This window comes from Geotrypetes seraphini, chromosome 1, assembly GCF_902459505.1.
Source record: "Geotrypetes seraphini chromosome 1, aGeoSer1.1, whole genome shotgun sequence".
NCBI classification, from domain to species: domain Eukaryota; kingdom Metazoa; phylum Chordata; class Amphibia; order Gymnophiona; family Dermophiidae; genus Geotrypetes; species Geotrypetes seraphini.
In genome coordinates, this window is record NC_047084.1 from 25,727,939 (window position 1) to 25,741,277 (window position 13,339).

The 13,339-nt window shown below is 42.7% G+C and overlaps 1 protein-coding gene across 7 annotated transcripts in view; it reads left to right on the forward strand.

Moving 5' to 3' along the window:
* The window catches only part of ARHGEF28 (Rho guanine nucleotide exchange factor 28), a 524,944-nt gene that overhangs the window by 470,280 nt on the left and 41,325 nt on the right, over nt 1-13,339 (forward strand). For all 7 annotated transcript variants that reach the window (XM_033929274.1, XM_033929277.1, XM_033929278.1 and 4 more), the window contains one exon: nt 1,220-1,323. In XM_033929274.1, the coding sequence (XP_033785165.1) occupies nt 1,220-1,323 (104 nt within the window). The remainder of the gene's footprint in view (nt 1-1,219; nt 1,324-13,339) is intronic.

The window sequence follows — 13,339 nt, forward strand, 5'->3', positions numbered from 1 at the left end:
GAACAGTTTGGCATTTAGCATGCACTGCTCGACGGCGCGGCTTGATTAAAAGGGGGAGGTAAATGATAATATGACAGGGTTTTTAGTGATATTTATTGATCAGTCTTTTATGAAACGGACACATGTGCCTATGAGCTTTTTCTGCCTAGGCAAGCACCCTATTATTAAATCCCCCCCCCCCAAAAAAAAATAAAATAAAATAAAATTATGAACTGCAGATAAAGCTGAGGCCTGGCAAAGTATATTAGAACACACATATCATTAAGCAATTTACTCTGGGCTTTGAAATGAAAAGCAGGCCAATGAAAGTAAGTGAAAATATTGGAGTGGTTTATGAGAATTCAGGAGGAAGGAAGGGTGGCTAAAATAGTATACAGAAATTTCAAAAGAGCATCTCTATTAAGTTTTTGGTTTTATTTATTAGTATAATTTAAAACTGTTCTGAATTTAGCTGTGAAGGAAAATCTGTACCCTCTTTGTTTTGCTCGGTATATTATTAGCTAGCATGTGGATGAAGACCCCCCTATAATTGATTGGAATTATTCATTGAGCAGTTACTGGAATTGTTTATACATGACTCTCCTTTCTCCCCTTGTCTAGGTCTGTGTTTTTTACATCTAGTTAGTCAATTTTTCAGGTCTACTGCACTGAATAATCATGAGATAATATCAGAAGCCCATTATATGCAAATTTATCTCATGCATATTCATTGTGGTGAAAACCTGACTGGTCGTCAGAAGAGGATTAAAAAGTGCTGCTCTGGAGTATGTATGAGGGCCTTTAGGTTTCATCTCGTGGGGTTTTTGATATAGGTGTTGCATTTTGATAGGCTTTCTTTGGGCTGGTTCTATTTTGTATACATCCTTTTATAGGTAATTGCTACATCTTTTATTAAGGATCCCTCCCCCCAGTCTTTTTTTTATTGCATTATGACTTTGTTATAGATCTATCTATCTATAGATATATCACTTTAGCATATGTTTTTGCACATGAAATAATAAAATACATGAATGAAGAACTTCTGATATATAAAAACAGCATCATGGCCTGTGATATATGAGCTTTTGGTGACATCAGTCATATCAGCTAATTTAAGCAAAATATGCATTTATTTTATGCTGTGGGTATTGACTCCTGTATACATTAATACATGTAAAATATCCTGCACATGTTCTGGTTGTTTGTCTGTTTACCCACTCTTCACCCTTCTAATTTTTAGCACTGATCACAGAAGAAAAAGAAAATGGAGAAGAAACATGTGATTTTGATCCCAATATTTGTCAGATTTTAAATGAGGCAGAGGAATCTTATTTGGGAGACCAGGTAACCGTTGTGTTTAAAAATGTACCGTATGTTTTGCTCCATAAGACGACCTGACCATAAGACATACCCTAGATTTAGAGGAGAAAAACAAGAAAAAAAACCATTCTGAACCAAATTCTCCCTGCCAGGCTTTGCACCCTGTCCCCCCTCCCTGCCAGGCTCTGTACCCTGTCCCCCTTCTGGTGGTCTAGTGGTAGGCAGAGACAGGGCACAGGGCAATCAGGCCTAGTGGCAGGCAGGCCTAGTGGCAGGCAGGGCTCCCCACCCCGAGGCAAGCAGACAGGTAGGGCCCCCCCAATGTGCACAATCTTTCTTCTCTTCTTTACTATCCATGTGTACCATTTCCTCCCCTTCCATTAAGTATCACATCTCTGTGTCTTTATTCCTCACCTTTCCAGCATTATTCCATGTCCCTGTCCCTATGCTCTGTCTCTTTCCCTCCCTATGCTCTGCCTCTTTCCCTCCCCATGTCAAACTTAATTTCTTTCCTCCTGTACTCCTCATCCCCACCCCCACCCTGAGGCAGGCAGACAGGCAGGCAGGCAGGGCACCCCACCCCCCGAGGCAAGCAGGCAGGCAGACAGGGCCCTCCCGCACCCTCTACGAACTCTCCCCGTACCTTATTTTCCTCCTGGAGCCCTGGTTAGACATGTCCCGCCTGAGGTGAATGCAAAGGGAGTCAGAGGAATGGCGGTGGAGGCGGCTGAGGCCAGAATGTGCTGTCTAGCGCTGCCATTGGGGAGGGAGGGAGGAGAGTTGGAGGCCGGAACCCGCCGCTGCCATAGCCACTCGCTCTTTTGTCAGAGCCGCGCCACCATGCCGGGACTCTCAGCGGCTTCCAGTTCCAATGGCTGCTGCTCGCGCCCAGCCTGCGGGGGAGCTGCTGCTTGTGTAGACACGGCTGCCTCTCTAGCAGCAGAGCAATGCGCAAGGCTGACTCCTCTTCCTGTGAGAATAGAAGTGGCGCGGGACCAGGCAGGCAGCCTTGTGTGCTGCTCTGCTGCTAAAAAGGGAAGAGGAGGCAGCCACGTCAGACAACCAAGCAGGCAGCCTTGTGTGCCACTCTGCCGCTAGAGAGGCAGCCACATCCAGCGAGGGAGAGCACCAGAATTAAAATAAGGTAACCGGGGGATGGGGGTGGTGGTTTGGGTATTCGCTCCATAAGACGCACCTTTATTTCCACCAATTTTTTGGGGGGAAAAAAGTGCGTCTTATGGAGTGAAAAATATGGTACTTCACAGTTGAGTAGACTACATGCATTCTTGTATTGTTAACGATTCTGCAGATCAAACTAACTGGCTTCTACAGATAATGAAGAGTATCTATAGAGATTTAGGCCAAAAACGGGAGTGAATTCTGATAGGCAACTTAAGATAATTATCCTGCAGAATTAGTTTTTTAGTGTATAGTGTAGTAACCGTTATTGAACAACTACAATGAGTGTACTGTAAAGGAAGCCAACCCATGATGTGTACTATCAAAGGCAGAATAGTGGATTTAGCACCCCCAAGGCTATAGAAACTAACAGGGCCTGTTTAACCACTGGACCAGGTGAGGCTCTAGGCCAGTGCACTGGTGATTAAGGGTGCCAAAATATCCAGCCTCTGACCTCAAGCCTTTTCTTCCCCCCAACCAGTCTGGTCTCTTCCCTTCTTTCTTTGTCCTCCCCATAGGTCTGGCACTGCTCGCTCAGCTTTCTCACTCCCCCGAGTTGCTGGCAGCAACAACATCAGCACGACAAGCTGCCTTTGGATCTTCCCTCTGCTATATCCTGCCTCCTCTGATAATAATTTCATGTGGGTGGGATGGGGCAAAAGGAAGACCCAGGAGCTGGCCAAAGGGAGCTTGCTGTGTCTCATTTGCTGCAGCAACTGATGTAAACTTTACAGGACCGTGGGGAAGAGAGAGACTGGACTGGTAGGGGAAAGATGCCAGCCCAAGGGAGGGAGAGTTGCTGAAACTGCGGGGGTGCTTCCAAAACAAGTTGGCTCAGCCCTTGAGCCAGCCCTGGAAAAGAATGTGCGGCCATTTGATACTTTTATAAAACAGAATATTCTATAAAAATTGCTTTATCTGATCATCAGTGACGGGATACAGTGTTTTATTGTTTATTAGAAGACTTGCTATACCGCCTTTCCAAAAGATCAAAGTGGTGTTCAGGCTAACTAAAAAGACAGAAAAAAATGCCAATTATAAAAAGGAACGATTCAGGCATGACAAAGAACACAATCGGAAAAGTATCCAAAATTTAAATGCTACCCAGATACACATAGTCATATGGGGGAGGGGGTGTAATAATCAGCTGGTGGTAGTCAGTGTTTTTAGATGCTGATCACCGCCATTGCTGAAATTATGCCTGTATATTTACTGCCAGGCCATGTCCGGGTACCAGTATTAAATGACTGGATATGTGCAGATAAATGGAACTTATCTAGGTAAATGCCAGTATTCAGATTGGACTGCTCTTTGTGCAAACCTGCTTGTCCAGTTAACTTATTCTATAAGGACTGAACTTTGGAATGTATTCAGGTAACTGCAAACTCTGCCAGTTAAAAGGGATATTCTATGGCACTATTCAGGTAAGTACTGCTGAATATTTCTTCAGAACATCTGTGAGTTAACTAGGTACTCGTAAGAGTCTTTCTTACATGGTTAACTTTTTTTGAACATCAACACCATTATATGTAGTGTTGTGTTACAGTAAAGCTGTAGCACCAGCTTACAAGGAGCCGCTGAAAATTTCTCAGCCCAGCCACGAAGAGAATGATGTGGAGCCATGAAACGTACAAGTTATTCCACACTTTTCTTGATACATTTCATTTCATATCATTGAAACGAAGTGTCAAGAAAAATGTGGAATATGCATAACTCAAAGCCAGCTGAACAATTGCTCGGGTAGAGAAGAGAATTTTCATTTGTGCATCTAAAAGCAAAATATAAAATAACAAGTTGAAAAGAGGAAAAAAGGGAAAGAATGTGTGAAAAAGTAAATTGAGGTGTAAGAACAAAGAGAAGTAATCACTTTTCTTCTTGGTGTGTTTCTATAATTTACCACCAGGGGGCTGTCTATGACAAGCCAAATGTTAACAAACCATATGGAATTGCTACAAATATTTCAGGTTTATTTTCAATATAAAATTTATTTTAATTATGTTAAGGTCATGCATACACCTTCTGGTGATTAAGGGATTGATTTGCCTCCACTTGGGACTTTGAAACATTTCCTGTAATTATTATTTTTTTTTCAAATTCTTGGGCAAATAAATATATTTGTATTTCACATTTGGAAAAAGCTATAGAGAGTCCCTATGAAGGTAAATGATCATGGATTTGTTGTACCACCTTTCTGTGGGTGCATCCGAAGCAGTTTACATATATTATATATACAGTATACATTATCATGTTGTCAGTAGAGGGTGTGAAGCTTTGGAACATTTTGCCAGGAGCTCTGCGTTTATGTGTAGTTAGGCTAGGTTTTAAGAAACTGTTGTAAACGCTTTCTTGTGATGGATATTTTTAATTGTATGAGGTGGTTTGGAGAGCAAAGTGTTTTTCTTTTCCCTGAATATGTATATATTGTCCAATTTTTATGTATGTTTTATGTAAACCGTAGAGGTTTTATATGGTATACAAATTTTTAAATAAAATAAATGTGTGAAAGTATTTTTTTCTATCAATAGTGGGCACACAATCAAAGTTTTGTACCTGGGGCAATGGAGGATCACGTGACTTGCTCAGGGTCACAAGCAGCTGCAGTGGGAATCCAGTCTAGTTTTCCAGGGTCTCAGCTCACTGCACTAACCATTAAGCTACTGCGTTTCAGCAACTCCAAATAAACCTTGTTCTTTGTACTTTGAGGCCTGCTCTCTTTCCTTCCTGCACATATTGTATTGTTAATTTCTTTATAATACATTTGCAGCACACCAACCCTCTTTGGATATGCAGCAACATCTGGGATAGGGCAGAGGAAAGGGAATAGTATAACAGTTTCTCATGCATGGGGTTGCCAGATTTTCCAGTCGGAAAATCCGGACCCCCCCCCCCCCTAGACCCTTCGATCTTCCCAGCAAGACTTATTATTGGTCCCTTCACTAAAAATTGTTGGAACAAGGAGAAATGATATGTTCTCTGTACTAGCTCCCCAACTTTGGAACACCCTGCCGCTTTTTATCAGAAAGGATAAAGATCTTATCTCTTTTAAAAAATTGTTGAAAACTTTTTTATTTAACGATGCTTTTAACGATTAATTTCCTTTCTTTTCTCCCTCTTTTATATTGTCTTTCCCTTCCAATATGTCCTTTCCCTCTATTAAGAGAAATATTGTAACTCTTTCCCTTCTTTCCTCACTGTTATGTTTTGTTAATTTTAGGTAAAGAGAAATCTTCTCTACTTATTTAATCAATTAATAATTACTTGTGCTGATGTTTTGGATGTTTTGTAATACTTATATGATATTATGTTTTTTTTTATAACTTGTATTTTATTGTACATCGCCTAGAAAGTTTTATATAGGCGATTAATCAAAATAAACCTGAACTTGAACTTGAACTTGAACTTGACCCTCCCCCAGGCCCACCCAGTTCCACCCATCTCCGCCCTTTAACACTCTAATCCTGCCCCCCAGTCCTGCCGCAAACAGATGATATGTTAGGAAGAAAGAAAACATACTGAACTGTAGGTATGAAAGACCAGCATGCATCCTAAACAACACGAGGGGAGCTGAAACCATTTTTTAGGGATGGTGCAGTAAAATATTTTGACCTGCATTTACTAAAAGCCTGACCCCTGAAAGGAGGAAACAACACCTCACTGCACCCCTATTTTTTTTTTTTTTTAATTCTTTATTCATTTTAAAGCCATAAGTAAGTGTACAGTATAATACAATCATCATATAATTCTATAAAAGCACTTAAATATAATTACAATTATAATCTATGACAAAAAGGCATATCTTCCCCCCCCATAATTATATCCAAAAACTACACTCAAATTGAGAAATTGAAAAATACATTCCAACCCGCCCTCCCCCCCACCCACCCTGGACGTGTATGACCAAAGGGTATAATCAGCAATCACTCTTTGCAAAATTTTGTCAATGGCTCCCAAATCTTCTGAAACTTCTTATAATATCCCTGATGTATGGCCATATTATGTTCCATCTTAAAAACGTGACAGAGAGACTCCCACCAAAAGGAATAGTTCAGTCTATCCCAGTTTTTCCAGTTCCTTAAAATAAGCTATATGGCAACCCCTATCTTAATAAGGAGAAGTTTATTATTGTGAGATGATATTTGGCTTTTAGCTCTCATCATAGTGCCAAATAGCAGTGTCATATGTTAGTGCCACAGGATTTTCCATTTTCTTTGTTTACCTGATCCCAAATGGATCTCCAAAATTGAAGGAACAATAATATAATAATTTTAACAACTGTTGCTCTTATCTAAGAAGCCCTATTTGTGATTTACATTTGTAAATATCAGCATTAACATACACATATATACAGCATAAGCATTTAGAAATGGTTTCAGAAAGCCTGTATTTTCAGGGTGTAAATCCTCACTACAAATAAATATCAAGGGGCATGCCACAGGCAAAGTTTGGAGAGGCTAAAAATCTGCACATATATTTCTTATTTCATAAAGGGAATGCATGTGCATGACCTAATATTGCAACACCAATAATTACAGCTGCTCCCTTTCATGTATAAGTTTCTATAAAGAGTTTGTTTGGGCCAACCCTTTACAGTAGGTGTTAAGGGAATGTTCTTCCTTAATCCCCATTGCTTATCTTCCCCTTCAAATGGATAATAATTAAGCATTATGGGTTCTGCTGTTAATTAGTAGCATTTATGCATGTAGGTTTGCAAAATGGCAGACATATACTGAAAGTGTTGATACTTAAATATGTAAGTTGCCCGGCTTCCTCTGTTCAGCATTTCATTGTGTATTTGCATGAAATGGCTGCTCCCACTGCATGTGGGGAGAGTGTGGCACAGTGGTTAAAGCTATAACCTCAGCCCCCTGAGGTTGTGAGCTCAAATCCGCACTGCTCCTTGTGACCCTGGCCATTAGATAGATTGTGAGGCCACTGAAATAGACAGGGAAAAATAACCTGAATAAATTCATATAATCTGTTTGGAACTCCTCTGGGAGAACAGTATAGAAAGTTAAATATAGAAATGTGCAAGCAAATGCATGCATACCCCCAACATGTACTTTAGAATAGATTCTATATCAGCAGAGCCTTTTCTAAAATACTACTAGAATTGTGCATTTCCTGACGGGTGAGTTTGATGTCGGTGCCGAACAAAATGGTAGCAATTATTATAAAGGACAAAATTACAGTGCATATACATAAGCATGGATTAATGAGACAAGCCAACATGGATTTAGTTAAGGGAAATCTTGCCTCACCAATCTACTACATTTCTTTGAAGAGGTGAATAAACATGTGGATAAAGACGAGCTGGTCAATATTGTGGATTTGGATTTTCAAAACAGCATTAGATAAAGTACCTCATGAAAGAGTTCTGAGGAAATTAGAAAATCATGGGATAGGAGGTAATGACTAATTATGGATTAAGAACTATTATGACCGATTATGGATTAAGAAAGGATAGAAAACAGAAAGTAGGGTTAAATGGTCAATACTCTGTGGAGAAGGGTAAATAGTGGGGTTCTATCAAAAATATATACAGTGGTACCTTGGATTACGAGCATAATCCGTTCCAGGAGCATGCTCGTAATCCAAAATGCTCGTATATCAAAGCAAGTTTCCCCATAGGAAGTAAGGGAAACTTGCTTTGATATGTTTCCACCCCCACCTTCCTCCCCCCGAGGCCAGCAGCGATGCTCCCCCCCACGAGAACCGGCATTGCTCCCCCCGAAGGCCCCCCCGTGAACCGGCACCCTCCCCCCCCGCGATCGGGCACCCCCCCTGCCGCCATCGGGCACCCCCCCCCCCGCCGTGACCTGAGGTCTCCCCAACCCACCCGAACCCTCTTCTTACTTTTCTGTAGCCTCCGCAGCAGCACCGGCACCAGCATATCCTGTGCGTGGTGCCGGTGCCTGAAGATCTGCTTCCTGTGCTGGGCCTTGAGAGTTCATGTGACAACCGCACTGGAAAGGGATAACTCCTCCCCCCCCTACATAATATCAACGTTCAATGCTAGCTCACACTCTAGTATGTTAATGTATGTCTTTCGTTTTCAAAGACTTCTGCAGTCTATGACAAGAGGAAAATGCAAAGAACTTAGCTTAGGCAGGGTATCAGTGGCGTACCTAGGGTATGTGGCACCCGGGGCCCATCATTTTTTGACACCCCCCCCCCCCCCCACCCCATGTAAAAATTTTTTTTTTTTTTTTTTTGCAATAACCATGAAATGGAATAAATGGTCAGAATAGAAACAGGCAGTGAAAATTTTCTTTTATTGAACCTCATATATGTAACCATTATTCCAAACATAACAAAACATAAATTATGTCTAAATTGTCATGACATTAGAAGTACATATGGAGTAGTTGCAGGCAGTGGCGTACTTAGGGTATGTGGCACCCAGGGCCCATCATTTTTTGACACCCCCCCCATCTATATGAAAAAATATGATTTTTAGTACCAATCTACATATCGCACCACAAGAGTGTACCTAGGAAAAGGCTGCATCTTAAACACTGCAGTGAGCACTAGAACACCAACACATACATTGTAAAACTAAACAAGCCAGATCCCGCACAGTCAATTGGTCCTGTAGTCAATGCCAACTGAAAACTATGTCTTTTTCATACACACAGAACAGAGATACACCCTCGCCCAAAATGGAATAATCACAAACTAAAAATAGAAATATGTAGACAAAAGTTAAACTGATCCGCCAAGAAACCAGACCCTGGATACAATGCAACACCACAAAAAACAGTAACACATGTCCTCTAATACAGTGCAAAATATAAAGACAGTAGATGTAAATTTGAAAAAACTGATACATAACAATCACCACTTTATAAATTAACAAATAAAAATAAAACAAATAATGAGATATAAAAAAATACAATTTTATTGGACTAATCCCCGTAAGCTCGGTCCCCATCCCCGCAAACCACCTGATTCCATCCACACAAGCCTTGAATTGTTTATATTAAAGTATAAAAAGAAACAATATTCTGTACAATTGTCAATTTATAAATCAGCGTCTTCTCCCCACTCTCTTCCCCATTTCCCTTCAGCATCCTCAGCCCACTCTCTCTCCACTTTCCTTCAGCGCACGCACATAAAAACAAGCAAGTAATTTTATATCATTTTCATTCTATTCATTCATAGAAATTAAAGTCTAGATAATGCCAGTCACATAACAAAACATGATTTTACAAAAATAATTCCCTGCAGTCAAGCCTGCAAGGATTACTAGATGTCTTTCAGCAGTTCCCCTCCCTCCCTCCCCCTTACCTTTGTGGCCAAGTCAAATGATCTACCAACAATAAAATTTTAAAAACACAAAGCACGCTGTACGCAGAGAAAATGTTAATTATCATTTATATTCCGCGGGTTTTCAAAGAGGTCAAGGCAGATGACTTTATGCAATGTCACCTCAGTAACAACTATACAAAAATAGACAAATATTCCCCCTCCCTTTTTACTAAACTGCGATAGCGGTTTTTAGCGTAGGGAGCTGCGCTGAATGCCCCACGCTGCTCTCGACGCTCATAGGCTCCCTGCGCTAAAAAACTCTATTGCGGTTTAGTAAAAGGGGGCCATAGTGCAAAATATAGACAGCAGATATAAATTTTCAAAACGGACACATTTTGATCACTAAGTTGAAAATAAAATCATTTTTCCTACTTTTTTGTCTGGTGATTTCATGAGTCTCTGGTCCTTCTTCTGATCCTTCTTCTTTCTCTCTCCCCCTGGCTCCCCTCTTTATTTCTGCCTTTCTTTCTCTCTCCTCCTGGCCCCCCTCTTTCTTTCTGCCTTTCTTTCTCTCCCCCTTGACCCCCCTCTTTATTTCTGCCTTTCTTTCTCTCCCCTTGGTCCCCCTCTTTCTTTCTGCCTTTCTTTCTCTCTCCCCCTGGCCCTCCTCTTTCTTTCTGCCTTTCTTTCTCTCCCCCTTGACCCCCTCTTTATTTCTGCCTTTCTTTCTCTCCCCTTGGTCCCCCTCTTTATTTCTGCCTTTCTTTCTCTCCCCTTGGTCCCCCTCTTTCTTTCTGCCTTTCTTTCTCTCTCCCCCTGGCCCCCCCTCTTTATTTTTTCCTTTCTTTCTCTCTCCCCCTAGCCTGCACAAAGCCATCGTGCCGATTTCTCCACTTCCACGATTCTTTCCCTACCCTCACCCCCAAGCCAGCAGCCGATTTCTCCCTGCTCTTTCCCCGATGTCCTGAACTTCATCGGGCAGCAGCAGCATTCACAATTCACTGATGTTGCCCGCTTCAGGCCTTCCTCTCTGTCGGGTCCTGTCTTCATGAAAACTGGAAGTAGGCAGGACCCGGCAGAGAACAAGGCCTGAAGCCGGCAACAGCAGCGAATTGTAAACGCTGCTGCTGCCCGAAGAAGGTAATGGAGCACCGAGGCAGTCCGCTTCTCCCCCCTCCCAGCCGAACCCCCGCTGACCCTCCTATCTCCCCCCCCCCCGTGAACCTTTCCGACCTTCCCAGCGAGAGCAGCAAACCTCCTTCGCGGCTTTCTCTTCCCTCTGCCGCGTTACTGATGACGTCATCAGTGATGCGGCAGAGGGAGGATAAAGCCGACGCTACTGGAGGGAGGTTTGCTGCTTTCGCTGGGAGGGTCAGAAAGGTTCACTTGGGGGGGGGGAGAGAGATAGGATGGTCAGCGGGGTTTCGGCTGGGAGGGGGGAGAAGCGGTCTGCCTTGGTGCTCCAAGGCCTGGCGCCATTACCTTTTTCGATAATGGCGCCGATGCTGCTTTCGCTGGGAGGGTAGGAGCGCGATAGGGACCGGGCCAGCTGTGCACCCCCCCCTAAGGCGGCACCCGGGATGGACCTCCCCCTCGCCCCCCTTGGTACGCTACTGCCCTGGGGAAACAGCCTGCAACAAGATCGCGCGATGCCAGAGATTTTTGCCTGCTTCGGCTGTTTCCTCCGCCGCGGTCCCGCCCCTCCTCTGACATCAGAGGAGGGGCAGGACCGTGGCGGAGGAAACAGTCGAAGCAGGCAAAGATCTCTGGCATCGCGATCTTGCTGCAGGCTGTTTCCAGACGCGACACCCGGCGCAGGGGGGGGTAACTGGACCGGACCGGGAGCACCCCCTCAGGGCTTGGTACCCGGGGCGGACCGCCCCCCCCGCCCCCCCCCTTGGTACGCCACTGCAGGGTATTGAATTGCAGGTAGTATGTAAATAGTGGGGTTTCCCAGGGTCTGTGCTGGGCCGCTGCTTTTTAACATGTTTATCAGTGATCTAGAGCTGGGAATAACTAGTGAGATAATTAAATTTGCTGATGACACAAAGTTTTTCAAAGGAAGAGGACTGTAAAATATTGCAAGAGGACCTTATAAGACTGGGAGAGCGGGCAGCATAAAGGCAGATGATGTTTTATTGTGAGCAAGTGCAAAGTGATGAATATGGAAAAGAGAAACCCAAACTATAGCTATGTGATGCAGGGTTCCATGTTAGGAGTCACCAGCTAGGTGTCATCATAAAGGATACGTTGAAACCCTCAGCTCATTGTGCAGCAGCAGCCAAGAAAGCAAACAGAGCATTAGGAATTGCCAGGAAAACAAAGATGAGACCTTTGTTATGCTCTTGTATCATAGTGCAGCCTCGAAAACTGTGTGCAGTTCTGGTTACGGCATCTCAAAAAAGATATAGCAGAATTAGAAAAGGTACAGAGAAGGGTGACAAAAATGATAAAAGGAATGGGATGACTTCCCAATGAAGAAAGGCTAAAGAGGCTAGGGCTCTTTAACCCGAAGAAGAGATGGCTCAAGGGAGATATGATAGATGTCTAAAACGGGTAGATATAGATCGCTTGTTTACTCTTTCCAAAAATACTAGGGCTAGGGGGCATGCAATGAAGCTACTAAGTAGTAGATTTAAAAAAAAAAAACAGAAACAGAGAAAATATTTATTCATGTGACATGTAATTAAATTCTGGAATTCATTGCCGGAGAATGTGATGAAAGCAGTTAGCTTAACAGGGATTTTTAAAGGTTTGGTTAATTTCCTAAAACAAAAGTCCATAAACTGTTATTAAGATGGACTTGTGGCATACTGTGGGCCTCCAGCACTTTAAGGCTATTTTCTGCATTTTCCCCTCTCTAACCTCCCCAATATATATAATTTCCTCAATATATATAATTCCCATCCCCTTGACCTCCACTCAGATATTCCAATCCCAGCTGACAGCAGGGAACACAGCTGGTGGTAGGACAGGCCCATTGCTTTTCTCACCTGCTCTATACACCATGAGTGCATCTCCTGCCCATATGGTTCACAGATCACATCAACTGTGATCTGTGAACCTGAGTCTCTGCAAATTTCTCATGCAGACTAGGAGAGAAGCAAGCAACTGGAAAAACAGGTTAGGGAAGTACCAGGCTTGTCATGCCACTAACTCCACGCTCCCGCTCTCAGCTGGGCTCAGATGGTAGTGTTTGATGAGGGTATTAAAGAGCTGGGAGAGAAAAGAGAAGCAATGAAAGATTCTGTGAGCAGTGGACAGAGGCATTAATAAGTATCTAAAAGATTCAGGACCCAGGCTCACAGAGACTCCGCCAAAGACTGTGATTATTAAAGCAATAATCATGCTCCCCCCTCCACCCTTCCAAGAATCATCCAGCACATGATACTCCTGAAATATTAATTTGTTTAATATTAAACATTGGTGTCATCTCAGTGAAATCTACATAGCTTCCCTTTAGTGAATTCATTTATATTTTGCAAAATGTCCCAGAGTTTATTTGAATCGAACTCAAGCTGTTACAGATAGATATAAGATGGAATTAAAATTTTATTGTCTAAGCGGTTTACAGTCTGGTACTCAAGCATTTTCCCTATTTATCCGGGTGGGC